Below are 26,643 nucleotides of genomic sequence, written 5' to 3'. Positions count from 1 at the left end.
CACACACACACACACACACACACTAAATAAGCAAATAAATGTACATTTTTAAAAGCAACAAACAAAAGATATGGATATGTGTGTCCTGAACCCTGGTCTCATGATTCTAGTATCCTCTGCTTGCAATCTCCATGACCCTAGGCTGGCTACCACTCTTCTCTGCCACCTGGAGCCATCAGGACCAATGGGGAAGATAGCTGACGGTGCACAGTAGGGGACACTTGCCCTCTCTCCACCTTACCTTCTCCTTGTCCCTCTTTGGAGGTCAGGCTCCTCTGTCCCACCCATCAGATAGATGGTCCCTGGAATTTGGGGCCTTCGTTCATACCCTATGCTAGAGCCTCCAGACTAACTAGGCATGGGGTGGGAGTAGGGTAGCTATTCTGAGTTGGAAAGATCCTTTCCCACTGGGCCAGGAGTCTATAGTAGTGCCTTGTACCATGCTGGTGCTCAGTGAGTATTTGATCCTGAACCAAGTCTCCCTTTTGTGTGCAGATGACCTGGGCAGTGGAGACATGGGCAGCGGGTTCGAGATGGGTAAGTGGGGTAAGTTGCTGAGCGGAGCTTCAGAGCAGGCCTATTGGTTGCAAAGGCCCAATCTCTTGGCTAAAGACTGAAGGGTCCTGAGAGATGATCCTGTGGGGACGGTCCCTTTTCTGTCGAATGGCAGTCGTTGAGTTGATGGGCGAACACCTACAAGGTTGGGAATAGCCAAGTTTGGCTAGTTTCCTATGTCGCCAGCACAAAACTCAGGATAGTGACCTCCCCAGAAGCTCAGTTCTGATTGGGGCTTAAGTCAGCCTGCCTCTCGGTGTTCAAAGTGGTTAGATATATCCAGGACTGAGGTCATTTGTCCCGTAGCTGGTAGAGCAGGAGAAGCCGCTACATCCTTATGTCTGAGGGTGGCATCCTACCTGGGCCACTGCATGCAGGACTGGCTCCTGGATACCTGCCCAACTATGACCTCATGGCACCTGGACATGACCTGAAGTTTTCCTATCCATAGGTCCTTGCAGGGCCACAGGATGCCTGACACCTGGCTAGGGACAGAAGTCAGGTGGTGTTGTGGACATGAACAATATCCCAGGGTGGGCTGATGTACCCTGGGAACTGCCTCCTGTTGAGGCTTTGGTCTATCTAGTTCAGTGGTTCCCAGCCTGTGGCTCACAACCCCTTTGGGTTGTATGCCAGGTATTCTGCACGTCAGATATTTATATTATGATTCATAACAATAGCAAAATTATAGTTACGAAGTAGCAACAAAATAAGTCAACATCGCATGAGGAACTGTATTAAAGGGGTCACAACATTAGGAAGGTTGAGAAGCACTGATCTAGTTCTTTCTAGAGCACCCAGGGCCTTCCTGGGTGATGCCTTCTGTACTATTATTTCCTTTTCATGCTCCTTGGCTGCCACTCCTCTGAGATGCTGAAGTGTGGGCCAGCAAGATCAGAGGTGGGGGAAGCCAGGAAACCGGGTAGCTACTGGGAGAGTCCAAGCCCAGGGACTTGTCTTTCCTTTGTGGCATGTGGCAGGGCCTGAGCTCTCCAGTCCCAACGCTGCATAGGTGACTGCCCTTGAGGCTTGGCCAGCCAGCTAGACTTAGTTCTGGGAGGCACAGATGTGCATCCTGAGGCCCAAGGTCTTAGTGTGTATCGCATTGGCTTGTTCAGGACCTGTGCCCTTCCTGTGCAGGCAAGGAAGGCTGCGCTGACTCTGATAAGGCCTTGCTTGGATTGATGCTGGAGCCCAGCCCCTGAGGTCTTTCTTTCTTTCTCTCTTTTTTTTTTATTTTTTTATTTTTTTATTTTTCGAGACAGAGTTTCTCCGTAGCTTTTTGGTTCCTGTCCTGGAACTAGCTCTTCTAGACCAGGCTGGCCTCAACTCACAGAGATCTGCCTGCCTCTGCCTCCCGAGTGCTGGGATTAAAGGTGTGCGCCACCACAGCCCGGCTCCTGAGGTGTTTCTTGCAGACAGGCAGGACTGTCTCTCTAGCTCCTCCCAACTTCATCTGGACCGCACCCTTCACCCCTGGATCTGCCTCACTCCTCTCCTTTTCCATTCCAGCTGCTAACATTCCTGTCAGCCTCCCCCGCTCTCCATCTGGGGGCCTGGTTTGGCCACTGCCTATTTCTCCATCTCTGTGGAAACGTCTGTCTGCTTTCTCCTTGGCTGCCTATCTCCACCTCTAGCACTATGTCTTCCCTCTCTCCTCCCCATCCTTGTCATTGTCTAGACGCTCCTCTTCCATCTCCCCACTCTGCTTTCTGTATATCCCTCCCCCAGTGTCTCTGGCTCTCTGTCTCCTTTGCCTTGTTTGCCTGTCATTGTTCCGCAGACCTCTTTCCCAGCTCACTCTTGACATTCAGTCCTTTTTTTCTCCCGGTGTTCCTCTGCCCAGCCCACCTTGGCTAAGAAATGAGAGGCACAGCTCTGAATAAAGATCCAAAGCCGGGCAAGTACCTGTGTCTCCCCACCAGGGCTCCAGATTGGAACATGGTGCTGGGACCCTGCTGTTCTTTCTCTAGGGGTGCTGGCCAGGATGCAGCCAGGCACTAGAGTTGGGAGCAGCTTGTCTCAACCTCTGTGTAGACTGGTATGCTGTCCACCCAAGGCATCCCCCTCTAGAGACACAGCCCAGTTGTGATGAGGACTTTGCTGAGCAGGAATGGGTGTTTGGAGCTGGGGTGGCCCAGTAGGTGTTGGGGTACGTGCCTCCCACTCACACCTGGACTCTGCAGCTTAATCTTCCTCTGCTTCAGCTTCCCATCTCAGTGAATACGTTAGCCAGGGTCAGAGGCCAGGTGGGGGAGGCCTGGTCAGGACAGATGTCCAGAGCATCCCCTCTCCCGGGCAGCCTCACAGGTCCAGCAATCTCAGTCCCTCGGCTCTGGGTGGTGACCCACCCAGGGTGCTCACCCTGGCTCGCCTCTGCTTTGGGACCACAGAAAGGGGTCAGGCTGGAGGACTCCAGCCCTTCCCAGGCCCTGGTAAAAGGGGCTTTGTGGCACTCTAACACTTCGGGAGTGGGCACATTCCTGGGCAGAGGCCCGGCCTCCTCACCCGAACTTGGCCATGGGTTGAGGCCAGGGGCCGGGGTGGGGGCTCTCAATGGGCCTCTGTGCCTGCACACAAGAGGCCTCTGTGGTGGAGCTCACAGCCCCTCACTCCACCCACAAGCTCCACCTACTCAGCACCCAGGAGCCGAGCCCCACCACTGGCTGTTGTTCAGAGCAGACACGGTATCCCCTTACAGTGTAGGATCCACTCCGGTACCTGGCCCGGTACCCCAAGTACCCTATTATTTTGAGCTGTAGAGGGAGAGCACCCTGGCTTGGGGTCTGCACACCTCTAGGCCTGAAGGATAGAGAGTAAAGTGGAAGAAGGCCCCTCCCACAATGTCACACACATCCTGACCAGATGTCATCCATACTCACTTCAGCCTCAGGGCCTTTGCGCTTGTCAGTTCTGTGTACAGTGCACTTCCCATACACTGCAAGTGCTTCACCCCTTTCCTTCAGGGAGACTGCTTCCTTGAACCCCAGGTAAAAATGTACCCTCCCCAGCCCCCATTCCCGATAGTCCACACATTCTTACCTGTTTGATTTATTTTCTTGCTCCCCGCACTAGAAGCTGCGTTCCCTGGTGATGGGAAGTTCTATTGTTTGAGTCCATCGCTGTCCCCCTGCCCTAGAACACCACCTGGCACACAGTAGACCCTCCACACTGCTTGTGACACAGATGCTCTTCCGGTCTAGGGCTGGTCCTAGGGCTTGTCCTGAAGATCTGAGCTAAAGTCATTGTCCACCCTGCTCCCTTGTTGCGCTCCAGGAACCAGTAGCCTTTGGGGTGGGCAAGACGCAACAATAAATCTCAGAAACATTTCAGGTCATCAGTGGCCATTCTGCTTCACAGTGAGGCTCTTAACTGGTGAGCTTTCCTACCTCCATGCGGTGACAGTAGGTGTCACGTTGTGCCCACTCTGTGCCGGAGAGTGTTCTGAGCACTGTGCACACACTTCAGACTACTTGGTGACTCTTACTAATCTGATATTTATAACCCTTGTTAAACTCACGAGTACGCAAAAATATTCTGTATGTACATAATAGGGACTTAAGGAATTATTGGGACGCTGGTCATGGTGGCACATGCCTTTGATCCCAGGATTCAGGAACACCAGAAATTTGAGGTCACCCTAGGCTACATATTATATTTGATCTTAGTTTGGGCAACACAAGATCCTATCTCAAAAAAAAAAAATAGTTAATTTGAGACCCTGACCCTGTCTCAAACAACAACAATGGCAAACAAACTGCGGAAAGTGCTTTATTGAATAAGAGCATTGCTGGGCCAGGCAAGGTGGCATATGCTTTTAATCCTACCACCCGGGAGGTAGAGGCAGGTGGATCTCCGTGAGTTCAAGAGCAGCTTGGTCTACATAGTGAGTTCTAGGACATCCAGGGCTATGTAGAGAGACTGTCTCAAAAACAAACAACCAAAAAAAAAAAAAGCATATTTGTTGCCTAAGCATGATGCCCTGAGTTCAAATCCTCAGCATCCTTGGTCAGCCCTTTAACCCCAGCTCTGATCAGAACAGAGGAAGAATGACTCGGGCTTGCTGGCTGCCAACCGAGCCTCAGGTTCGGTGAGACACCATGACCCTGTTTCAAGGGAAAAGACCAGAATGATGGAACAAGACACTCCATGTCTTCCTTTGGCCTTCCTGGGCTCACGGGCACATGCACCTGCATACACATGTGCATCACACACACACATAGTCACATGCATGAGCACATGTGTACATGCGTGCACACACACAAAGAAATAATTGAGAATATGGGAGAGTGTGTGTTCATGTATGTTCACACACCATTCTCTTGTGTGATGTAGGATATGGCATAGCTTGGTTTGGTCATTCTTTGTGTCAGGCTCTATGTATATGTATGTGTGTGTGCATGTGGGTGTGCTTGTATGTACACATACAAACGCCTGACTCATTTGCTAATAATGAGTTGAACCCCCATTTCTAACTCAAGAGCATTGTGCTGCTCAACCATCCTTCCCTTTGACAAAAGACCAGAGAGATAAGCGACTTTTAAAGAAGAAAAATTTGTTTAGATTCACAGTTTCGAGGATTTTAGACCTTGACCACTTGACCCTGCTGTTCTGGGCCTGTGCTGGCACAGTGTACCATGGTGGCAGTTTTTAGAGGAGTCTGGTTCATCTAATAGTGTCTGGGAGGTAGAGAGGGGGGGCGGAGGGAGACATAGAAGGGCTGAGTCTCGATATCCCTTTCAAGGCCAGGCCCTCAGTGACCTGACTTCCACCCCTTAGGTTCCACCCCCTACAGCATTAACAACAAGCAGAGGCTGGGGAGATGACTGCAGGGTCTACTACTAGCTGGGTGGTGGTGGTGCACTCCTTTAATCCCAGCACTGAGGAGGCAGAGACAGGCAGTTCTCTGTGAGTTAGAGGCCAGCCTGGTCTACAGAGTGAGTTCCAGGACATCCAGAGCTACACAGAGAAACCCTGTATCAAGGGAGACTTGAGATTCAAACCCTAGCCAACTGCTTATTGGTGGCTCTAAACTGTGTCATATACATCCTGTTCTGACGGGAATAGTTGTATGTTATTTAGCCATGTCAGAATGGCATGTGTTTATTTGGCCATGACTCACAGATAGTCCCTTGGGTTATGAATGGGTAAGGTCCTCATTTTCTCCTGGAGCTCCTGGTTTGGTGGGGCAGGGGGACAGGTGACCATGCTTCTCCTTTCGAAGTGCCAGCTCTGCACACAGGATCAGTGTGGGAAGCTGAGCATCCTTTACCCCAGGCAGCAGCCCTGGGATATAAAGGTGGTTGATTCTCTCCTCCCCATGTATTATGAAGAAGGAATGAGATTTGCTGAGATGGGTCTGTCTCTGAAGTAGCCGACTCGGGACTTGAGTATTCCTGTGATGCTGTGTGGCCCAGGATTACCCAGCACAGTTGAGGTGACAAGGGAAGGAAGGTTCCCAGTTTGGAAAGTCGAGGTGCTGTGAGAGCCCAGAGTGGGGGCCCCACACCAGCCAGGGCAGCCCTGATGGTCTTCTCAGATAATATGGTGGCTGAGCTCAGTCCAGAAGGATGAATAGGAACTGGCTGGGAAAACATCACGATGAAGGGGTGATCCTTGTGCTAGCCATACCCTGAAAACTCCCCTTCCTGCCAGCCTCCTCTGAGTCCTGGGCAGGCCTTTCAGGTTGTTGCAGGCTACGCTGTCTCAGGCAGTGCTGGGCCTTTCTGTGGAAACACAGGTGTCTGTCAGCCTGTGTGGGAGTCCAACCCCTTATTTTCAGTCTTCCAGCCACCCATCAAACTGGGCCCTTCACCATGACATTTCACTTTCTCTTCCATAGTCTATTTCCGGGCTCTGGTAAATTTTACTCGGTCCTTTGAGTACAGCCCCCAGTTTGAGAATGCAAGCTCCAAAACATTCCGAGAGGTGTCGGAGGCCGTGGTGAATAAGGTACGAGGAAGAGAGTATGTGGGGTTGGGGGCGCCCCAGGGGTGGCAGGGCAGTACTAGAGTATGTGAGAGGCATTTGATGGTGGTGTATCTCCACAGCTGGAGGCAGAGTATATGAAGATCCCTGGAAACCAGATCGTCAGCGTGGTGTTCATCAAGTGAGATGGGTTCCTGGGGATGGAAGGGGTGGGAGCAACCAGGAGGGGTCAGGGATGGGAAGCGGCTTGGCTCCCAAGAGCAGGGCAGGGAAGTTCTGAAGGGATGAACCGTTTTTGGTTTTTCTGAGACAGTGTTTCTGTGTGTAGCCCTGGCTGCCCTGGAACTCTTTCTGTAGACCAGGCTGGCCTCAAATTCACAGAGATCTGCCTGCCTCTGTCTCCCAAATGCTGGGATTAAGGTTGTATATCACCATTGCCCAGCAGGGATGGGTCACTCTTGATGGCAGGAACTTGGCAGAGGTATGGAGATCATAGACCTCTTTCTCTTTAGGGAGCTGGATGGCTGGGTCTTTGTTGAGCTCGATGTGGGCTCCGAAAAGAAATCGGATGGGCCTCAGATTCAGGAGGTCCTGTATAAAGTGGTCTCCAGCGGCTCCATTGGCCCCTACATCACCTCTCCCTGGGGATTCCAGTTCCGACACCTGGGCAGAGGTGAGCCTGTCCTCCAAACTGGGGTCGCTCCTCCAGTTTCTCAGACTCTGGCCCCTTCTGGTGTCTCTACCTTGGGTCTTCTCGACTAAGACTAGCATACCACTGGAGACAGGATACTCACTCCATCCGGAGCCCCAGCTTACCTGTCTTTCTGCTTGGTTAGAGCCAGACTGCTGCCTCCACCAGGATCCATGAAGCTGTATCCTCACAGACCTTCGTATATTGACAGTAGCTAAAACTCCCCCTTCATGCAGCACTTCCCAGTCAAAAGACTTTGGCATTCCGCAAAACCAGCAGTTGTAAGGCTGGGGAGGTGACTCAGCAGGTAGAGAAGTGTTACCTTGGCACCCATGTGACCCCAAAGATGTGGCAGCCCATCTATATAATTCCAGCTGTCAGGAGGCAGAATCAGGATCCCCAGAGCAAACTAGCTAGCTAGCTAGACTGCAGAACAGCAAGCTCTGATTCAAGAGAGAGACCCTGCCGTAGCATAAAAGATGGTGACCAATCAAGGAAGACTGTCCGGCTCAGGCATGTCACATATATGTATGTGTATCTTCATGATATGTATCTATACATGCAAACACTCTCTCACACACAGCCTTTTTTTTTTATGCCTAAAACCCATCATTCTCAAGCACCAAGTGAGTGTAGGCCCTGTTCACAGGGCCCTGATACCTAGCATCCACTCAGGCCTCCCAAGTTCCACGAAGTATTCCTCCTGTTTTCAGGATGAGGGAACTGAGGTTCAGAAAGGAAAAGCGGTCAGCCACACCAATGGGGATGCAAACCAGATCCCGTGTGTGTGCCGCTCTCTCTAGAACCCATGACGGATGGGAAACGAAATATAAACCGGTCCAGAGAGGACAGGAAATGGGCCCAAAGTCACAGTCTTAGATGCATAAGCTAGACCTGGGTGCTCAGGGTCAGCCCATGTTTCCTGTCACTCTGTCTGCTGTCCTGTCTGGCCCACTGAGTCTTTCCTGGGCCAGTTCTGGTTCATTCCTCATACTCGCTTGTCATGTTATGTGCCTCTGACTCAGTGAAGCTCTAGATGGGACAAACTCCAGCCCCACAATGGTGTCGTCTAAGGAAAAAACCAATAATATGCTATCAGCTCCCTCGTTCTGCATGTAAAACCTCTATCAGTGCACCCCAAAATCAAACTTGCTCTGCTGGGTTTTCAGACCCAGGCCTAAGTTTACCAGAGACCTAGCTATCATTCTCACCTCAGTGAGTTCTCGAGGCAGGAGGGGGCAGCGGCAGGCTCGGCTCGGGCCTCGGTTTCCAGGTCCCTGGTGGGATAGTTGCTGACTATAGCTTCCTTTCCAGCACAGACCCCCCCGCCATCCCCAGCTGCTGTGGGGGTCACAGTGACACCAGGTGAGAGTATGAGCCTGACCGAGGTCCAGGGGGTTCCTAGAGAACCTAACAGATGGAGGGAGAAAAGGAGGACAAAGGCCATATGCCTGCCTCCTCCCACTGTCTGTTTGCCCTCACTGGGCCAGGCTGTAGCCTGCACGCGTATGGCATGGTGGCTGCATGCGTGTGGCATGTCACCTGTGTGAAGGTCCATGTAAGGAGTTCTGTCCTGTGCTCCACGTGTGCCATGTGTGTGCCCACCAAGCGCTTCTTGCTCTTGCTGTCTGCCACAGTGGCCTGACTTGACACCAGAGCCACTTACAGCCATGCCTCGACTGTGCTGTCTGTCACAACCCTGGCTGCTCAGCCTGCTGCCTGACCTCCCTCCTGCCTCCTCCCCCACCAACAGTGCCCTGGTTCCCAAGGGTCTGCACCGAGACGGAGTTTGCTTGCCACAGTTATAATGAGTGTGTGGCTCTGGAGTATCGCTGTGACCAGCGACCTGACTGCAGGGACATGTCTGATGAGCTCGATTGCGGTGAGGAGGTCTTGGGAACCTCGAGGGGTCCCTGGTGGCCTGCCCAGGGTCGGGCTACATCTGTGTCTCTGGGTCATCTGGGCTGTACGGGTTTGGTGCAGGCAGAGAGGTCCGGAGAGGGTGGAGATGGGGACACAGTGACGGCAGAGGCTGGTTGTGGATTGGACTTCAGGGAGTGTGGGGGACTGTGGGGTGAGGGGTGAGAGCCATCCAGTCACTAAACATCAAGGGATTCTGTCCACAGAGGAGGCCGTCCCTGAGCACAGCTCCTTGCCACCTGCTGTTGTGAAGGTGTCACCTTTACCAGAGGCAGCCGCAACACCTCCACCGCCAGTCACGCATAGGCCTTCATTTCTGTTTCCCAGTGTGGCTGTGCCCGCAGCCTGTGGACTCCAGGAGGCCACATGCCACAGCGGGCACTGCATCCCCAAAGATTACCTTTGTGATGGTCAGGAAGACTGCAAGGATGGCAGTGATGAACTGGACTGTGGTGAGGACCGTGTAGGGCGGGGGCGTGGGGACTGGACTCTGGTCCACCAAGGACCGCCATGACTCCCTGCCTGGTCCACACAGGGCCCCCTCCACCCTGCGAACCTAACGAGTTCCCCTGCGGAAATGGACACTGCGCTCTCAAGTTGTGGCGCTGCGATGGTGACTTCGACTGTGAGGACCGCACAGACGAGGCCAATTGCCGTGAGTACAGCGGGCCCCACTGTGCCTCTGTCCCTCTAGTCTGTGTTCGTCCGTCCGTTCCCTGCTCTGGGAGATGTGCTGGCCTTATTAGTCAGCGAGGGACCCTGCAGACAAACATCCAAGGTCCTCTGTGTTTGGAACTGCGTTAGCAGACAGCCGCTGGCCATGTCTCTCCTGCTTTGCCGCATTTGAGTGACCGTTAGTCTTTTCCTTGTCACTGTGCTACTATTGGTGAGAGAACCGGATGAGCAGAGCTCTGTGAAGATGGCGTCCTGGACCGGTGTGTGGGTCACAGCCTAACCCATGGGGCTGCTCAGTCTATTTTATGCTGTTGTATCAGAATGCTAGAGCCTGGTCACTTTATAACCCATTGGATTTGGCTCAGTTTTGGAGGCATCGTAGGTAACTGAAGGTGGGAATGGAGCCGTGTTGCCCTGCAGACAGTGCCCTGTGCTCACTCCACCTGGTTTTGTCCCCAGCCGTCAAGGAGCCTGGGGAAGAATGTGCGCCCACACAGTTCCGATGTGTCTCCACCAACCAGTGCATCCCGGCCAGCTTCCACTGTGACGAGGAACCTGACTGTCCTGATCGCAGTGATGAGTTTGGCTGCAGTGAGTGAGGGGCTGGGGGTGGAGTGGGGATGGGAATGGGGCTGGGGGTGGAGTAGAGATGTGGTTAGGGATGAAGTGGGATGGCACTGGGTGGGTACCACTTTCCATCTGCTTTCTTAGACCAGTCTCCACTCTCCTAGCACTCCCTGCCCTAATTGCTGATTAAACACTTAACTCCTGCTCTCCTGTCCCCAGTGCCCCCCCAGGTGGTGACCCCTCCCCAGCACTCCATCCAGGCTTCCCGGGGCCAGACAGTGACTCTCACCTGCGTAGCCATTGGTGTCCCCACACCCCTCATCAACTGGAGGCTCAACTGGGGCCACATCCCTGTCCATCCCAGGTGCGATGCAGGTGGGAGTGGCCGGCCTGTGGAAGAGGTGGAGTCTGTGGCTCACACCTAACCCACCACTCTCTTGGGGCCTACCAGGGTGACAATGACCAGCGAGGGAGGGCGTGGCACACTGACCATCCGAGATGTGAAGGAGGCAGACCAGGGCGCATACACCTGTGAGGCCATGAATGCACGTGGCATGGTGTTCGGCATTCCAGACGGCGTGCTGGAGCTCGTCCCACAGCGAGGTGCTGTAGGCGGGTGGGCTGGTGGGTGTAGGGTGGTCGACTGGCACCAATACCACAGGACCTCCTGCTGGTGGCCAGCCATAGCCTCTTCCCTGCCTCCCAGCAGGCCCCTGCCCCGATGGACACTTCTACCTGGAGGACAGTGCCTCCTGCCTGCCCTGCTTCTGCTTCGGTGTGACCAACGTGTGCCAGAGCAGTCGGCGCTTCCGGGACCAGATCCGGCTGAGCTTTGACCAGCCCAGTGACTTCAAGGGTATGTGATGGGTGGGCTCCAGGCTCCCGGGAACCTGGGACAGGTGCAGAAGGACCAGGGCCAAAGAGCAGGGGGTGACCCAGAAACACTGAATTATGTCAGAAAAACCTTTAGGACAGGCCAGATCCCTGTTTGTAGCCTCAGGCTGTAGGGAGAACAGACTCTGGATCCTAGGCCCCACGTATGCACACACACACACACACACACACACACACACACACACACACTCTACTAAAAAGAGGGCTGGGGAGATGGCTGAGTCAGTGAAGTATTTGCCACAAATCCCGGCACCCCTGTGAAAGCCAAATACAATAATATGAGCCTGAAACCCCAGCCCTGGGGAGGCAGAAATGGAAGGACTCCTAGCGGTGTGGCCAGTCAGCCTAGTTCCAGGGTCAGTGAGAAACCCTGTCTCAAAAAAATAGATGCAGATTTGGTGAGTTGATATATTAAGAACATTTGCTGCTCTTCCAAAGGATTCAGGTTCAATTTCCAGTACCAGTTAGGCAGCTCACAAGCACCAGTAGCTCCAGCTCTAGGGAATCCAACATTCTCTTTTGAATTCTGCTGGCATCTGCACCTATGTGTGTATACACATTCCCCCAAAACATACCTTAAGAAAAGAAAATTAATCATTTTAAAAAAAATAGGTGGGGGAGCCAAGCATGGTGGCACATTCTTTTAATCCCAAGACTGGGAGCCAGAGGCAGATCTCTGTGAGTTTGAGGCTGCCTGGTCTACATACTGAGTTCCAGGACATCCAAGGCTATGTAGAGAGACAAAAGCAAACAAAAGCAAACAAAGGCAAGCCAACCAAACAAAACTAGAGGGCTTGTAAGATGATTGCCTAAAGTTGACCTCTGACCTCCACAGGCATGCTGGGGCATGTGCATGCAGACACATAAATAAATGTAGTTGTTATTTTCTCCCCACAGGCATACACACACACACGTTCACATATATCTGCACACAAACATGTCCACACACATATACACCACACAAAAAGCCAAACTGTTGGATTGCCACCAATGACATGTGAACAGAGTGTAGAGTGCCAGAGTGTTTCTGTTGTCGTGTAAAGGGTGCTGCTGAGAAATCCTGCATGGGGGTGGTGCACATGTGGGGAGAGGGTTGGACCAGTGACCCTGTAACAATAAGAGCAAGCCCTTTTTTGAGCACCTCCCTCGTGTTACCCTCATTTTTAAAACCTTTTTTTTTTTTTTTTTTGTTTTTCGAGACAGGGTTTCTCTGTGGTTTTGGAGCCTGTCCTGGAACTAGCTCTTGTAGACCAGGCTGGTCTCGAACTCACAGAGATCCGCCTGCCTCTGCCTCCCGAGTGCTGGGATTAAAGGCGTGCGCCACCATCGCCCGGCTTTTAAAACCTTTTTTTAAAGATTGATTTATTTATCATGCATCCAGTGTTTTGCCTGTGTGTATGCTTGCACATCAGAAGGGTGCGCCAGATCTCACTATGGATGGTTGCTAGCCACCCTGTGGGTGCTGGGAGTTGAACTCAGGACCTCTGGACGAGCAATCAGTGCTCCCAACCAAGTCAGCTTGTGCATTTTGCCTTCATAAGTCCATGAGCTGGGCCACCAGGATCATTGTTTTATAGATAAGGAAACTAAGACTTTCGTCCAGGCTCAGGCCCCAGGAACATAGTTGAAGCAGGACTTGGGTTTCTGTTCTTAAGCCCCAAAATAGTTTTCTGCTAACCTCAGTGGGCTGTTCCCAGTCTGATGGTCCAAAGGTTCTGGGAAGTCCTGCTGTAGTGAGCCTCTTGCCCTTTCCTTGACTGTGGCTTCTAACATGGCTCCCAGCTGTCACTCTGCAATGACGGCCCTCCCTAGGGCATGCACCAAAACTTCAGGAGGTCAAATGACTAGAAAAAGAAAAGAGCCAATGCTTCTTTGTGGGTGGATTAAAACAGGGCTTTATGTAGCCCAGCCTGGCCTCCAACTTGAACTCATGATCCTCCAGCAGTGCTGGGATTGCCAGTGTGTTCCATGCCCAGCTCTGCTTGGCTGCTTCCTAACTTCCAGAGAGAGAGAGAGAGATGCCTCTATTTTCTCTACTATCCCTTCCTGGGTCCCTGCTTCTAGAGTGGTTGTTCTCCACTAATCGTGGGCTGCAAACCTCACCCTCCTTTTGTCCTTGCAGGTGTGAATGTGACCATGCCCTCGCAGCCTGGTGTGCCCCCTCTCTCCTCCACCCAGCTGCAGGTCGACCCGGCCCTGCAGGAGTTCCAGCTGGTTGACCTGTCACGCCGCTTTCTCGTCCATGATGCTTTCTGGGCCCTACCCAAGCAGTTCCTGGGTAACAAGGTGAGGGCAGCTGCATCTCTGGGGACAAGGCAAGATCTCTGTCTGCTGCCCTCTCAACCCACTTTGGGTTCTTCGCTTACCACCTACTCTGGGCTGGCCAGAGTGCCCCGTACTGGCCTCCTTGGGTACATGCTGTCTGCCATGGACTGGGTTCTCCATGCCCAGTTCTCTATGAGCCTTCCATGCCGGGCACTCTATGAGCCTCAGAGGGGCAGAGTGAGGGACTGGAGGACAGGATGCAGCTGCTTCAGGATGGCTGCCCGCCCCTGATCTTACCTGTCTTGGCCAGGTGGACTCCTATGGTGGCTCCCTGCGCTACAAGGTGCGCTATGAGCTGGCACGAGGCATGCTGGAACCAGTACAGAAACCAGATGTGATCCTCGTGGGTGCAGGTTACCGCCTCCATTCCCGAGGCCAAACACCCACCCAGCCCGGAACTGTGAACCAGCGCCAGGTCCAGCTGTCTGAGGTTGGTGGCACCTGAGTCCCCGGGGTCGGTCTAGGAGAGAGGATTGGTCAGGGTGGAGTGATGCATGCCACGCAGGCACTGATAGACAAAACAACCTTATCCCCTCCAGGAACACTGGGTCCACGAGTCTGGCCGGCCCGTGCAGCGGGCTGAGATGCTGCAGGCACTGGCGAGCCTGGAGGCTATACTGCTGCAGACAGTGTACAACACCAAGATGGCCAGTGTGGGACTGAGTGACATTGTCATGGACACTACTGCTACCCACACCACCAACCACGGTCGTGCTCACAGTGTGGAGGAGTGCAGGTACCTGCCCCTGGTCGGCTGTGGATCATGGGGATGCTATCTGGAGTAGAGGTGAAACAGTAAAGCATGTGATTACTGCAGCCATTCTCTTGATCCGATCCCCACAGATGCCCCATTGGCTATTCTGGTTTGTCTTGCGAGAGCTGTGATGCCCACTTCACCCGGGTGCCTGGAGGGCCCTACTTAGGCACTTGCTCTGGCTGTAATTGCAATGGCCATGCCAGCTCCTGTGACCCTGTCTATGGCCACTGCCTGGTGAGTATCTCAAGCTGCCACTTGGACATTGGACAGGAGTGGGGCTCCCCTGTATCCATGAGCGTGGCATGACCTCTAGAATGGCTTGAATGGCTCCAGGTGAACCACCATGACCTTTGGATACCTTAACAAGAGATACAGTATCTGGACAAGGGAGCCGAAAGCCTCTCTTCCTTGGCAAGGGCTGTAGGAAGCATGGTCCAGACATTACCCCTTCCCTCTGGGGAATAGTGATGAGGACTGGGATTGCAGAGCCGATCAAAGAGAAGGCACAGACAGGCCACTGTCTTCAGATTCCCGAGCAGCTGTAGGGGTGACAGAATGGCCTCGAGGGCAGAACTGGCCCTGGGTGCAGCCTGGAAGAGGGTGGCAGGTTTGGATCCATGTCAAGAGGTGCTTGGAACCATCGATGGGATTGGCTTCCGTGCTGGGCTACCACTGCCAGGGGAGGCACCTTGAGGCTACTGTCTACACAGCTGTGAAACATTCTGGAGCCTGTCTGACCCGGTTCTGCTCAGTAGGACCTGAGCTACCCGCTACCCTCTCCTGTCCTAGAATTGTCAACACAACACAGAAGGACCTCAGTGTAACAAGTGCAAGGCTGGCTTCTTTGGGGATGCCACACAAGCCACAGCCACTGCCTGCCGGCCCTGCCCCTGCCCATACATCGATGCTTCTCGAAGGTCAGTCCCCGCTCAGGATATGGTAGTCTGGCAAGTAGGGTTATTCTCTGTCAGGAAAACTGGGTACCCACACGGATTTCAGTCCTGACCTTATCACTGAGTTGTCCCATGCTCTTTGATCTCTTGTGGACCTCATTTTCCCTTTCTGTATAATGGGCCCATCTCCTGTCCTACAGTTGCTGTGAGGCCACAGAGGAAGAACAGGGACCGGGAGATGGCATCACGCCTCTCCATGTGTCTGTGGGAACAGAGGTCATTTCTTGGCATGAGCATGTCAGACCCCCAGTTCTACCCTTCCACCCTGACCACTTGATCCCCACAGATTCTCAGACACTTGCTTTCTGGACACGGATGGCCAAGCCACCTGTGATGCTTGTGCCCCAGGCTACACGGGCCGTCGCTGTGAAAGGTGAGGCGCTGATAGGGTCGGGTTGGGGGTCGTGGAGACAGGATGCCCCGGCTGGGTGTGACAGTGTTGTCTCCCCCAGGTGCGCCCCTGGCTATGAAGGCAACCCCATCCAACCAGGCGGGAAGTGCAGACCCACCAGTGAGTATTATGACCACTTCTTCTCATACCCCGCTGGGCGGGGGGCACCTCTGCCCCTTCTCAACTCATGCCAGAATTCCTGGAGAGCCACCCATCTAACCCAACCTGCCAATGCTTTCCTTCTGCCAGACCAGGAAATCGTGCGCTGTGATGAACGAGGCAGCCTGAGCACCACGGGAGAGGCCTGCCGCTGTAAGGTGTGTGCGCTCTACTCTCTCCAAGACCGTGATCCTAGTCTAACTGTGGCAAAGGGAGGAAGGAGAGCCTACCCTCTCTGGTACCTTGGCGAGTGGATGCTGGCCTTGCCTGAGGCCCATAGGCCAGGCTGGCTGGTCCTCTCTGCCATGAGGGAAGTCCCGGCCTTGGGAAGGAGCACTGGTTAAGGAGTCAGCCGCCCTGAGTTCAGTTTCCTGACATGCCCTCAGCAGCTGTTGTGTGCATTCTGGCCCTCACCTGCATCACTATGTCAGGTGTCGTGTTGATGTCACAGCTACAGTGGGAGACTCAGATGTCAGTGGAGAAAGGAACTGGGCGAGCTTTGCAGTCAGGCACTCCCAATTTTGTAACAAAGAGTAGATAAAACGCCCTGAGTGACCATGCGCTCTGGTTCATGTCTCAAGCCTCGCTTTCATGAGAATGGAGAAATCTCCACTTTCCTCTCAAGGCTCTAATGCAAGTTCAGTGAGGTGGCTGAAGAGGCACTTGCATGGTACATGGGATTCTCCATCATAAGTTGTCATGGTAGTCAATTCAATTGACTTGCTTTGTTTCAAATCCTAGCTTATTTGTGAGCCTCTTAGCCAATGAGAAAAGGGAGAGCGGTTTCCGTAAGCACCCATGATCTGGCAGTGATTGTGCCGGTGGCGGTGATGCCTCACACATATGTGTTTTCCATGGTGCTCTGGGACCCCCCCCCCCCATCTAGACCGTGGGTGGATTCAGCTGCTAGTTCCAGGCAGCGTCCCCCGGGGGCCATCCTGCAGCTCCTGACTCTGTGTCCACAGAACAATGTGGTGGGGCGCTTGTGCAATGAGTGCGCAGATGGCTTCTTCCACCTGAGCAAGCAGAACCCCGACGGCTGCCTCAAGTGCTTCTGCATGGGAGTCAGTCGCCAATGCAGCAGCTCCTCCTGGAGCCGTGCCCAGGTACCCACAAGAGGGTGGCAGCTGGATGGGATAGCCATGCCCCGGGCTGGGGGGACAAACAGGGGGTCCCACCACCACTACCACCACCACCATTGCCCCTTTCCAACATTCTGCATTTCCAGGTCCTCGGGGCTTCCGAACAGCCCTCTCGGTTCAGCCTGACGAATGCCGCAGGTTCCCACACCACCAGTGAGGGTATCTCGTCCCCTGCACCTGGGGAGCTGTTGTTCTCCTCCTTCCACAACCTCCTGTCTGGACCCTACTTCTGGAGCCTTCCTGCCAGCTTCCGAGGAGACATGGTGCGTGGGTCAGAGGAACAAGACAGGCAGGGCATTAAGAGGATAGCAAGAACATGGCCTGACCTGACTTGACATCTCCAACTGAAAACCTGCCCACCCCATCTCAGGTGACCTCCTATGGAGGAGAGCTGCGCTTCACCGTAACCCAGCGGCCCCGGCCCAGTTCTGCACCCCTGCACAGACAACCACTGGTGGTACTGCAGGGGAATGGCATCACGTTGGAGCACCACGCCTCAAGGGAGCCCAGCCCTGGGCAGCCCACCAACTTCATAGTGCCCTTCCGAGAGGTGAGCCCCATCCCATCCCTCTTGTTTCTCTCTTTCGTGGCCTCAGCACAAAGGAGGGCAGGAATGGATCGTATGTCGTTTCCTTGACAGCAAGCCTGGCAGCGTTCTGATGGGCAGCCAGCCACAAGGGAGCACCTGCTGATGGCCCTGGCAGACATTGACATCCTCCTCATCCAAGCATCCTACACCCAGCATCCGGCCGAGAGCAGGTAGCTGGGGCCAGGGCCAGCCAGGCAGAGGGGTCTCCAGACTAAGCAGAAACATGGTGTAACCCCTCACACTCTGCCTGTAGAACGGAGAGCATGCTGCTGCCTCCCTTACAGAATCCTAAGAAGCTGGAGACCAGTGTCTCCTGAATCAGTTTTCCAGCAGTACCCAGAGGGGCTGAGTAGTGTAGCGTGTCCAGGCGAGGAGGGGGAGAGGGTAGTTCTTTGGAGGAAGCAGCAGATGTGAGCGGTTGGCCGCAGCTCAGGAGACTGCAGAAGAATGAAGGCCACATGGTGATGGAGCTCAGGACTCTGGGTATTCCCAGGACACAGTGAGCATCCCTTCACCATGTGTCTTGTCATATCCAGGATCTCTGGCATTAGCATGGACATGGCTGTGCCGGAGACCACCGGCCAGGACTCAGCGTTGGAAGTAGAACAGTGCACCTGTCCACCCGGGTACCGCGGTCCTTCCTGCCAGGTGAGCCTGGGTCCCCCACCCATCCACCCAACTTCCTTCACAGTGCTTGCTGGCCTTTCCTCCTTTGTCTCTCCTCATATGGTCAGCCCCCACCAACTTTCTGTTCCCAGGACTGTGACACAGGCTACACACGCATGCCCAGCGGGCTCTACCTGGGCACCTGTGAACGCTGCAGCTGCCACGGCCACTCAGAGATCTGTGAGCCCGAGACTGGTATTTGCCAGGTAAGCCCTGCCCCTTTACTCTCAATCCTCAGAGAGCCTTGGCTTCCAGGGGCCCGGCCTCAGTCTGCCCCATGTCTCTCCAGAGCTGCCAGCACCACACGGTGGGCGATCGCTGTGAGCAGTGTCAGCCAGGGTACTATGGGGATGCCCAGCGGGGTACACCACAGGACTGCCAGCCCTGCCCATGCTATGGAGCCGCTGCTGCTGGCCAGTGAGTCTGGGCTCCGCTCTTCCTGAAGTACCTACCACCCCTTCTACCTTCTCACTGGCCCAGCACTGGGGAGAGGCTATAGTTAAATCTCAGTGTGTCACTGGGGACAGATAGCCTCACTTTCAAAGCCCTAGTTCCCTAAATGGGGACAGCGTACCGCCCTTAGCCCCTGAGTAGAACTGAGGGAGGGGGTAGGAATGGGGCTCGTGGCATAGACTTCACCCGCCTGCCTGGTCTGTGAAAGAGCCCAGTAGGCGTAGTCGATGTCTTAATGATGGAACTTTCCCCCTTTCTCAGGGCTGCCCATACTTGCTTCTTGGACACAGATGGTCACCCCACGTGTGACTCGTGCTCACCAGGCCACAGTGGGCGTCACTGTGAGAGGTGAGATGGGCAGTGGGGAGTGCCGGGGCCCAGGAAGGTATACCTAAGCTATCAGCTCTCCTCTTTTTGAGCCTCACCCTTTAGCCTGGCATTGGCCTGCTGCCCACCTCCCAGCCCGTCCTTTGCTTACCCAGGCCAGAGCCCTCCCACTAGACCCTTTGCTGTTTGGCTATTTTGATAGAGTTTCATGTAGTTCAGGCTATCTACAAACTCATTATGTAGCCAGGTATAGCCTTGAACTACTTCCTACCTCCCTCTCCTGGAGGTGCTTTAGGCTCACACCACCAAGCCCAACATTAGGCCTCTTGATCTTGACCTTTTGAGTCAAGGCCTGATGGAATCAACTCATCGGCTGTGCCTTGTACCCACCTTGCTTTGGTCCCCCCCCCATGCTTCATCTATCAAATGGGTGCACATGGCTGATGAGTTTTCCCCTTACAGTGGGGGTCACTGAGTCCAAGCCCAGATCCCCCTTGGACCTAGGCTCTTCACCAGTTTCTCAGGACTTCTCTCTCTCTCTCTCTCTCTCTCTCTCTCTCTCTCTCTCTCTCTCTCTGTAGGTGTGCCCCAGGTTACCACGGTAACCCCAGTCAGGGCCAGCCCTGCCACAGTGAGTAGAGCTGCAGACTTGGGAAAGCATGGCAGGGGTGGGGGTGCCAGAACAGGCCCTTGGTGTCCCTGGAACCTGGGAGAGGTGGCTTTACCTTTTGGATTCTTGGCTTCTCCATCTGTCACGTGGGGTAGGGAAGAGATGCTGCCCTTGGTGTTGAGTGACAGGCTTAGAGAGGGGCAGAGATTGGGGTATTTGGTGTCTGGTTTGAGGATGCCATCTGTGGCTTCTTTACACTTCAGAAGATGGTGAGGTCCCAGAGGGACTAGGCTGTGGCTGTGACCCCCATGGCAGTGTCAACAACCAGTGTGACGCCGCTGGTCAGTGCCTATGCAAGGTGAGTTCAGAGTCCGGCCTTCTATGAGGTCTAGCTCAGTCCACCCCTGCGGCCGAAGAGAAGTCAGATGGTACCTGAGGGGATCCTCAGGCCTGGTCATGGGATGGGTAGGCAGAGCTGCTCACAACTGCTAGACATGGTTGGGAAGGCTGGCTTCAGAGGCTCCTGGGGTTCAGCAGACACCCCTGAGTCCTTTCCCACATCTTTTTTCCCATCTTTTCCAGGCCCAGGTGGAAGGTCTTACCTGCAGCCACTGCCGGCCCCACCACTTCTACCTGAGCGCCAGCAACCCAGAAGGCTGCCTGCCCTGCTTCTGCATGGGTGTCACCCAGCAGTGTGCCAGCTCCTCTTACTCACGCCACCAGGTAAGAGCTGAGTGCCAGCTTCCCAAGGATACCCATCTCTGGGCCTCCATTACTGCTCGCCTCGGCACTGAACCCAGTGACCTGACTCCTATCCCAAGACCTTCTGGGTCTCTGTTACCGCTCATCCCGGCACCGAGCACACCCCTTCATTAGCCCCGATGTCTGCCCCTTCCATCATGTCTCCCTCAGTCCTGGTTTCAGCGAGCCCCATGTCCTGCCCTGTCCATCCTGATATGTCTAAGCCCTCACCTAGCTGACCCCTGTTTTTCCTCCCGCTGTCAGATCTCCACCCACTTTGCTCCTGGGAACTTCCAAGGCTTTGCCCTGGTGAACCCGCAGCGCAACAGCCAGCTGACAGGAGGCTTCACCGTGGAATCCGTGCCTGGTGGGCCCCAGCTCTCTTTTGGCAACTTCGCCCACCTTGGCCAGGAGTCCTTCTACTGGCAACTTCCAGATACATACCAGGGAGACAAGGTAAGATCTAAGTGGGGCCTGCAGCCCCTCCTGAGTGCCAGCTCTAAGCCTGGTCCATGCTGAACATGGAGTCAGCATGGGGTCACGGCTGCCATGTCATGTAGTATGTGGCCTTTCGGGTCCAATAGACTTCACTTTACATCTCGGCTGCGCTGTTCATAGATGGACACCTGATCCGACCTCCCTAGCCCAGGATGACTGGGAGCATTTTCCCTGACACACACTGAGCGCTCAGCTTACCGGTGACAATTGCGATTTCAGGACAGGCCACAACACGTGCATGGTGACATAGTTTTCAGTGTGGACCCCCCCATGGCTCATCTGTGCTGGGGGTTGCCGCAGACAGAGTGCTGGGTGCCTGCATGGTGATTCTCGGGTCATTTCTATCGAGCTCTGACTAAACACTCATGCAGGCATCTTAAGTTACGACTACGTGAACCAGGCAACCTCGCTGCCATTTCCTAGCAGAGAGAAGTAAAGTTAGAGAAAAGTCAAGAATGTGACCTAAGTCCCACAGCTAGTGGGCAATAGTGGCGGGATTTACACCCAGGTCAGACCTTCCCTTAAAAAGCTGAGCTAGGCAACGTCCTTTTGACGTTGAAACGAGATCTGCTAGGAAGGCAGCATTGTCAAGGATGGTCTTGTGAAGGGCACCGTCTAAGAGGTGAACTCCAGGGGGCTGGAGAGATGGCTCGGCTGTTAAGAGCACTGGCTGCTCTCCCAGAGGACCGGGTTCGATTCCCAGCACCCACACGGCAGCTCACAACCATCTGTAACTCCAGTTCCAGGGAATCCAACAACTTCACATAGGCATCCATGCAGGCAAAACACCAATGCACCAGAATAAAAACAATAAATAAAAAGTGAACTAACTCCAGAGCAGCCACGTGTGGTCCTCAGTCATGGCTACGGTACCAGGACAAGTGGGACTTACTTAGTGTGTAAGTATCCCACCAGCTGAGGCCAGTACACAATCAGCCACACTTCAGTCCCCTCAGCAGTGGGGCTTGGAGGCCTTCCAGTCCCTGCTCCTTGGAGGGAAAGAGGCGCTGCCACCCCTCACCAACTTGGCTGCCTTCTGGTGCCTTCCTCCCCTTCGTTCCTTCTCTCTTGGCCTCCCTCAGACCTTTCTCTGTCTCCTCCCCTGGTGCCTCTTGCTGCCCCACAGAGGGAGGCTCACTTTACACGGCTACGCCGGGCTCACCAGGTATGCCCTCGTTGAGTGGTGCGAAAGGGGGTTGCCACACAGAACGTGTCCGTGGCTGCCCTTAGCCCTGCATGGGAGATGTCCCGTACCCATGGATGCCCTGCCTGAGCCTGTACTGCTGCTAGGAGAATCTGGAGGGGCGTGTTCTTTGCTGTGCCCCACCAGCCATGTGGTGTGTTTATACTTGGTGTCACAATAGTTGGAGGTCTGCCGACAGGAAAACTAACTTATGTTAATCCGTGTGCCTGTTTCTAGCTCCCCAGTTTCCCCATGTATTTGCTAGCATGTGCCCTTTTAGTAGCCTGGAGTGACCCTGTGTGCTGGCCTGGAGATAAGGCATGCCTCCCTAACCAATCACTGTGGCTGTCTTTGCTGACACCATGTTTGGGGAAAGGGCTGTTCATGGCTCCAGGTCTGAGCCCTATGAGGGCTGAGCTGGCCTGTGACTTCCACCCCATCAGAACCGCACATCCCTCTCAGAGGAACAGTGGCGGGCAGCAGTGACCACTGGAAGGATCCTTGTGGGCCCAGAGGGTAGGGGCCAGGCACAGCGGGCATCACAGGTAACCTAAAGCAGGGCAGGCTGTGTCTGGGGACCAAGGAATCAGACCTTTGATCCAAGGCCCAGGTTTTCCTGGGCCTCCTCCGCCCACCCTGCCTGTCCAGGCCAGCATGCTCCAGTTCTACATACACCCCAGAATGGATTTTGTAGTGGTGTGGGAAGCTGTCCCTCCTCCACACTCACATGGCTGTCAGCCCTGACTGTACAGAACTTTCTGTCCTTTCGGGACACCCTGGGCAGGATTCCTCCCCAGCAGATCCAGCCTACTTCCAGCTACTCATCCCAGGATGCTCTGCCTGAGTCCTAGGCTAAAAAGGCAAAGGACACAAGGAAGGGGTGGCGGACATCAATGCAAGCCTATGGGTGGCCCACATTGGGGAACTGGATAGGGCTGGGATAAGGCAGAGCTTCGTGGTGTCTTTCTGTCCATCTGTTCTTGTCACCTATCCTTCCTTTCCCCCAGGTGGATGAGGCTCAGAGGCGGGTGGATGCTGAGATCTGGCAGCTCCTTGCCAGTTTTGCTGCCCACCCCCAACCCCCTGCTCGTGGGCTGCACCCTCACTCCCAGCTAACCGCCGCTCTACGAGCAGGTCCCCTCTTCTCTTCTTCCTCTTCCTCCTCTATCTCCACTTCTCTGTCTTCCTCCGCAGGCTCTCAGGTATGTACCAAGTCACTCACTGAAGGACCGGCCCACCATGCTTCCTAGACTCTGGTCATTTCCAAACTAGTCTGATATTTCCTGAGACTCTCTGAACCATCATTGACTTCAGATGTCACTTTAACTTCACCAGATACCAAGTCAATTATAGTTGTGCTTATGTTTTGAGACGGAGTCTCACAATGGCCCTAGCCGAACCTCAAGCTCAGAACCCTTATCTTAGCCTCTCAAGTGCTGGATAATAACCATGTCTGCCTGTTTTTGTTTGTTTGTTTGTTTGTTTTTTTTTTTTTTTTTTTTTTTTTTTTTTTTTTTTTTTTTTTTTTTTTTGAGACAGGGTCTCCCTATATGGAGCAGGTTGCAGGTTGGCCTTGAACTTGTATCTATCCTCCTGTTTCTGCCTCCTAAGTATTGAGATTAAAAGCATATACTACCATACCCAACTACTTTTTATCTTTTTGAGATAGTCCCCTGTAGCCTAGACTGACCACTTTATAGCCAAGGATAACCATGAACCCCTGATCTTACTGCCTGTATCTCCTGAGTCCTGGGATAATGAATATGTACTAATATGCCATTTATCCCATGTTTAGGGTGGAACCTAGGACTTCGTGCAACTTAGGTAAACACCAATTGAGTTACATCTACAGACCTCTGATTGAATGATTGTTTTTCTTGCTACATTTTTCTTTTTTATTTCTTCCTTCCTTCCTTTTTTTTTAGATAGGCTCTCACATGCTAGGCGGTAGGTCATGCACACCTCTAATCCCAGCACTTGGGAGACAGAGACAGGAGGATCTCTGCCAGCCTGGTCTACAGAGCAAATTCCATGGACAGCCAGAGCCACACATAGAAACCTTATCTGAAAAAAAAAAAAAGATCTCAAGATCTCACTCTATAGCTGTGACGCTGTGGCTATTCAGAAACTTACTATACAGACCAGACTGTCCTCAGACTCACAGAGACCTTCCTGCTTCTGCCTCCAAATGCTACGATCAAACATATATACCCACATTCAACTCCGTCTACATCTTAAAATAGATGTACAAAAGAGCCACTGAATTTTCAAGTGTTTACAGTGTGTCCCATTGATCTTGGGGTCTACCGGAAGGACACAGCATGTGTGAGGCAAAACAGACCAAGAGCAGCCAGAGGACCTGGACCCAAAGCAGGAAGCAGGTTGCCCAGAAAGCATGGTGGGCCTGCGCTGTAGAGTTCGGGTGGGTCCCGGGTCCCTGCTGGGGTGCCTGTGCCCCGTTCTTACCTTCCGTTCTTCTCCTCCAGTTCGCACTCTCCTATGAGGGCTTTTCTCTGCTGCCCGGAAGCCTCTATTACTGGCAGCTGCCCCGAGCCTTCCTAGGGAACAAGGTAACCAGGAAGTGGAAGGGTTGTAGGTGGAGGATCCTCAGCTATTAGAGGGTCGCTGTACCTAGTGTGCATTCATTAAGCACTTGCTGTATGCTGTATGGCCACTGTAGAGGCACACTGGCCTCCCAGAACTCTTTACTGTTCTCATTTACCCATCCTGCATCCTGGATGTCACTTTCTCTGTGTGTGTGTGTGTGTGTGTGTGTGTGTGTGTGTGTGTGTGTGTGTGCACGCATGCACCTGAGCCTATGGAGGCTGTAATACAACTTCAGGTGTCATTCTTCAGAAAGTACCACCCACCCTGGTTTTGGGGCACGTCTCTCATTGCCCGGAAGCTCACCTAGTAGGCTGACTGGCCATGGAGTCCTAGGGATCAGCCTTTCTGTCTCACCAGTGTTAGAAGGTCCCCCAGCTTGCACAATAAGCACTTTGCCAACTGCGCCATCTCTCCAGCCCGGAATGTTGTTACTATTACCCTGGAACTAGCGTTCATGTTGATACTGCTTCCACCTTGCCTCTGTGTCCCCATGTGACAGAGAGAGCCACCTCAGAGTGTGGGTACCAAGGGGTTGGGGCTTTGGCTAAGTGGTAGAACTCTTAAGGCCTAGGTCTGGCTTCCAGCAGCAGGGGAGGGGTCATGGTATGAATAATACATGTAAACCGCATTCAGAGGCCTGGCTAGCCAGTCAGGTCCAGGGGATGTGAGGCGAGGAGAGTCTACCAGAGTCTGGGTTGGTACCGGAAGTGATGGAGAGATGTCGGCCTTCAAGTGTATTCTCTGCACTGAGATGAGTGTGTCACTGTATGTGTCCTGGGTCATGTAGTCCTCAGGGTGCCCTCACAGTATTATTTTTACTCCTACTTGCGGACGAGGAAAGTCGGGCTCAGACTGAGCGACTCACCCACAGTTGTGCGACAGCAGAGCTGGAGTCTGAACCCTGGCTTTCACACTGTCACCCTTGTCTTGCATCCCTGTGTGGCACATGCCTTCCCCTTCCTAGAAAGCGGATCCCAGATGGGACTCTGAACTCACTGGCATCCAAAACAAACAGGAAACCAGTGGCTTTCTGTTGTAATCTGGTTACGCTGAGTTCGTTACCACACCCTGAGTTGGTAGAGAATGGCCCTGGGGCCTGGAATGCCATCCGTTGGTGTTTGATAAATGTCCACCCACTGAATGGACACACTTGAACCAGAGGGACACCCTGCCCTGGGTAGTTTTCAGTCAGCTGCCTGGGTGATAGAGAGGAAGGAAAGTCCAGTGGGCAGAACCGGGACCTCAGCTGCCAAGATGAAAGCACTTGGCAACAAACCTAAGCCGTCTAGTTCTGCCTACAAAGACACAAGTCCAGCTCACTTGCCCATGGTTAAAAACAAAAAACAAAGCAAAAACAAATAAACAAACAAACAAATAAGCAAACAGAATTGCTTATACAACCATGGGGTCTGGGGATGATGCCTGTATCTAGGCGTTCATTGGGACTTTTTCTCAGCTGGTGTCATTTTGTAGCTTCTGGTCACATGGGAGATGAGAATTTTTCTGTGCCGAATGCATCAGTTTTTCCCCAGCCAGGGAGAGGAACACACGCCACGCCACGCCACGCCACATCACGCCACGCCTCATCGTGTTCAGTCACATTAGCATTGACCCTATCCCATCTGTCTTACTGATCCAGAACTGTTGACTAGGCAGGCCTGGCTTGCTCCCCTCTGCAGGTAGGAGGGACCTGAGTGTAAAAGATTTGTTTTGTTGTTTTTAAGAGAACAGGAGCTGGCTGGAGAGATGGCTCAGCAGTCAAGATTATGGACTGCTCTTTCAGAGGACCTGGGTTCAATTCCCAGCACCCACATGGTGGTTTATAACCCTCTATAGCTCCAATGTCAGGGGATCCAAACTTCTTTGACCTCTACCGGCTCCTGTACACTCCGGGCTCATTGTACTCATGTACATACGTACAGGCACACACACACACACACACACACACACACACACACACACACACACACACAAAGTAAATACTTTAAAAGACACAGAGAGAAGGAACAAGG

The 26,643-nt window shown here is 53.5% G+C and overlaps 1 protein-coding gene across 1 annotated transcript in view; it reads left to right on the top strand.

Moving 5' to 3' along the window:
- Nucleotides 1–26,643, top strand: part of Hspg2 (heparan sulfate proteoglycan 2) — a 100,195-nt gene that overhangs the window by 34,118 nt on the left and 39,434 nt on the right. The window contains exons 3-34 of the mRNA XM_050152390.1: nucleotides 496–546; nucleotides 6,398–6,507; nucleotides 6,606–6,664; nucleotides 6,996–7,156; nucleotides 8,489–8,539; nucleotides 8,928–9,056; nucleotides 9,301–9,546; nucleotides 9,630–9,749; nucleotides 10,229–10,360; nucleotides 10,556–10,700; nucleotides 10,788–10,939; nucleotides 11,046–11,192; nucleotides 13,353–13,516; nucleotides 13,806–13,985; nucleotides 14,095–14,291; nucleotides 14,399–14,546; nucleotides 15,102–15,229; nucleotides 15,552–15,638; nucleotides 15,718–15,776; nucleotides 15,906–15,973; nucleotides 16,781–16,921; nucleotides 17,044–17,220; nucleotides 17,328–17,507; nucleotides 17,598–17,716; nucleotides 18,083–18,194; nucleotides 18,305–18,418; nucleotides 18,502–18,629; nucleotides 18,927–19,013; nucleotides 19,574–19,623; nucleotides 19,866–19,960; nucleotides 20,185–20,325; nucleotides 20,608–20,799. Coding sequence (XP_050008347.1) covers nucleotides 496–546; nucleotides 6,398–6,507; nucleotides 6,606–6,664; nucleotides 6,996–7,156; nucleotides 8,489–8,539; nucleotides 8,928–9,056; nucleotides 9,301–9,546; nucleotides 9,630–9,749; nucleotides 10,229–10,360; nucleotides 10,556–10,700; nucleotides 10,788–10,939; nucleotides 11,046–11,192; nucleotides 13,353–13,516; nucleotides 13,806–13,985; nucleotides 14,095–14,291; nucleotides 14,399–14,546; nucleotides 15,102–15,229; nucleotides 15,552–15,638; nucleotides 15,718–15,776; nucleotides 15,906–15,973; nucleotides 16,781–16,921; nucleotides 17,044–17,220; nucleotides 17,328–17,507; nucleotides 17,598–17,716; nucleotides 18,083–18,194; nucleotides 18,305–18,418; nucleotides 18,502–18,629; nucleotides 18,927–19,013; nucleotides 19,574–19,623; nucleotides 19,866–19,960; nucleotides 20,185–20,325; nucleotides 20,608–20,799 — 4,070 coding nt within the window. The remainder of the gene's footprint in view (nucleotides 1–495; nucleotides 547–6,397; nucleotides 6,508–6,605; nucleotides 6,665–6,995; nucleotides 7,157–8,488; nucleotides 8,540–8,927; nucleotides 9,057–9,300; nucleotides 9,547–9,629; nucleotides 9,750–10,228; nucleotides 10,361–10,555; nucleotides 10,701–10,787; nucleotides 10,940–11,045; nucleotides 11,193–13,352; nucleotides 13,517–13,805; nucleotides 13,986–14,094; nucleotides 14,292–14,398; nucleotides 14,547–15,101; nucleotides 15,230–15,551; nucleotides 15,639–15,717; nucleotides 15,777–15,905; nucleotides 15,974–16,780; nucleotides 16,922–17,043; nucleotides 17,221–17,327; nucleotides 17,508–17,597; nucleotides 17,717–18,082; nucleotides 18,195–18,304; nucleotides 18,419–18,501; nucleotides 18,630–18,926; nucleotides 19,014–19,573; nucleotides 19,624–19,865; nucleotides 19,961–20,184; nucleotides 20,326–20,607; nucleotides 20,800–26,643) is intronic.

Source organism: Alexandromys fortis, unplaced genomic scaffold (genome assembly GCF_014885135.2).
Source record: "Alexandromys fortis isolate MF-2015 unplaced genomic scaffold, M_Fortis_MF-2015_v1.1 scaffold_26, whole genome shotgun sequence".
Lineage (NCBI taxonomy): Eukaryota > Metazoa > Chordata > Mammalia > Rodentia > Cricetidae > Alexandromys > Alexandromys fortis.
Note: the sequence above shows the minus strand (reverse complement) of the source record. Positions and strands in the feature narration are given on the sequence as shown.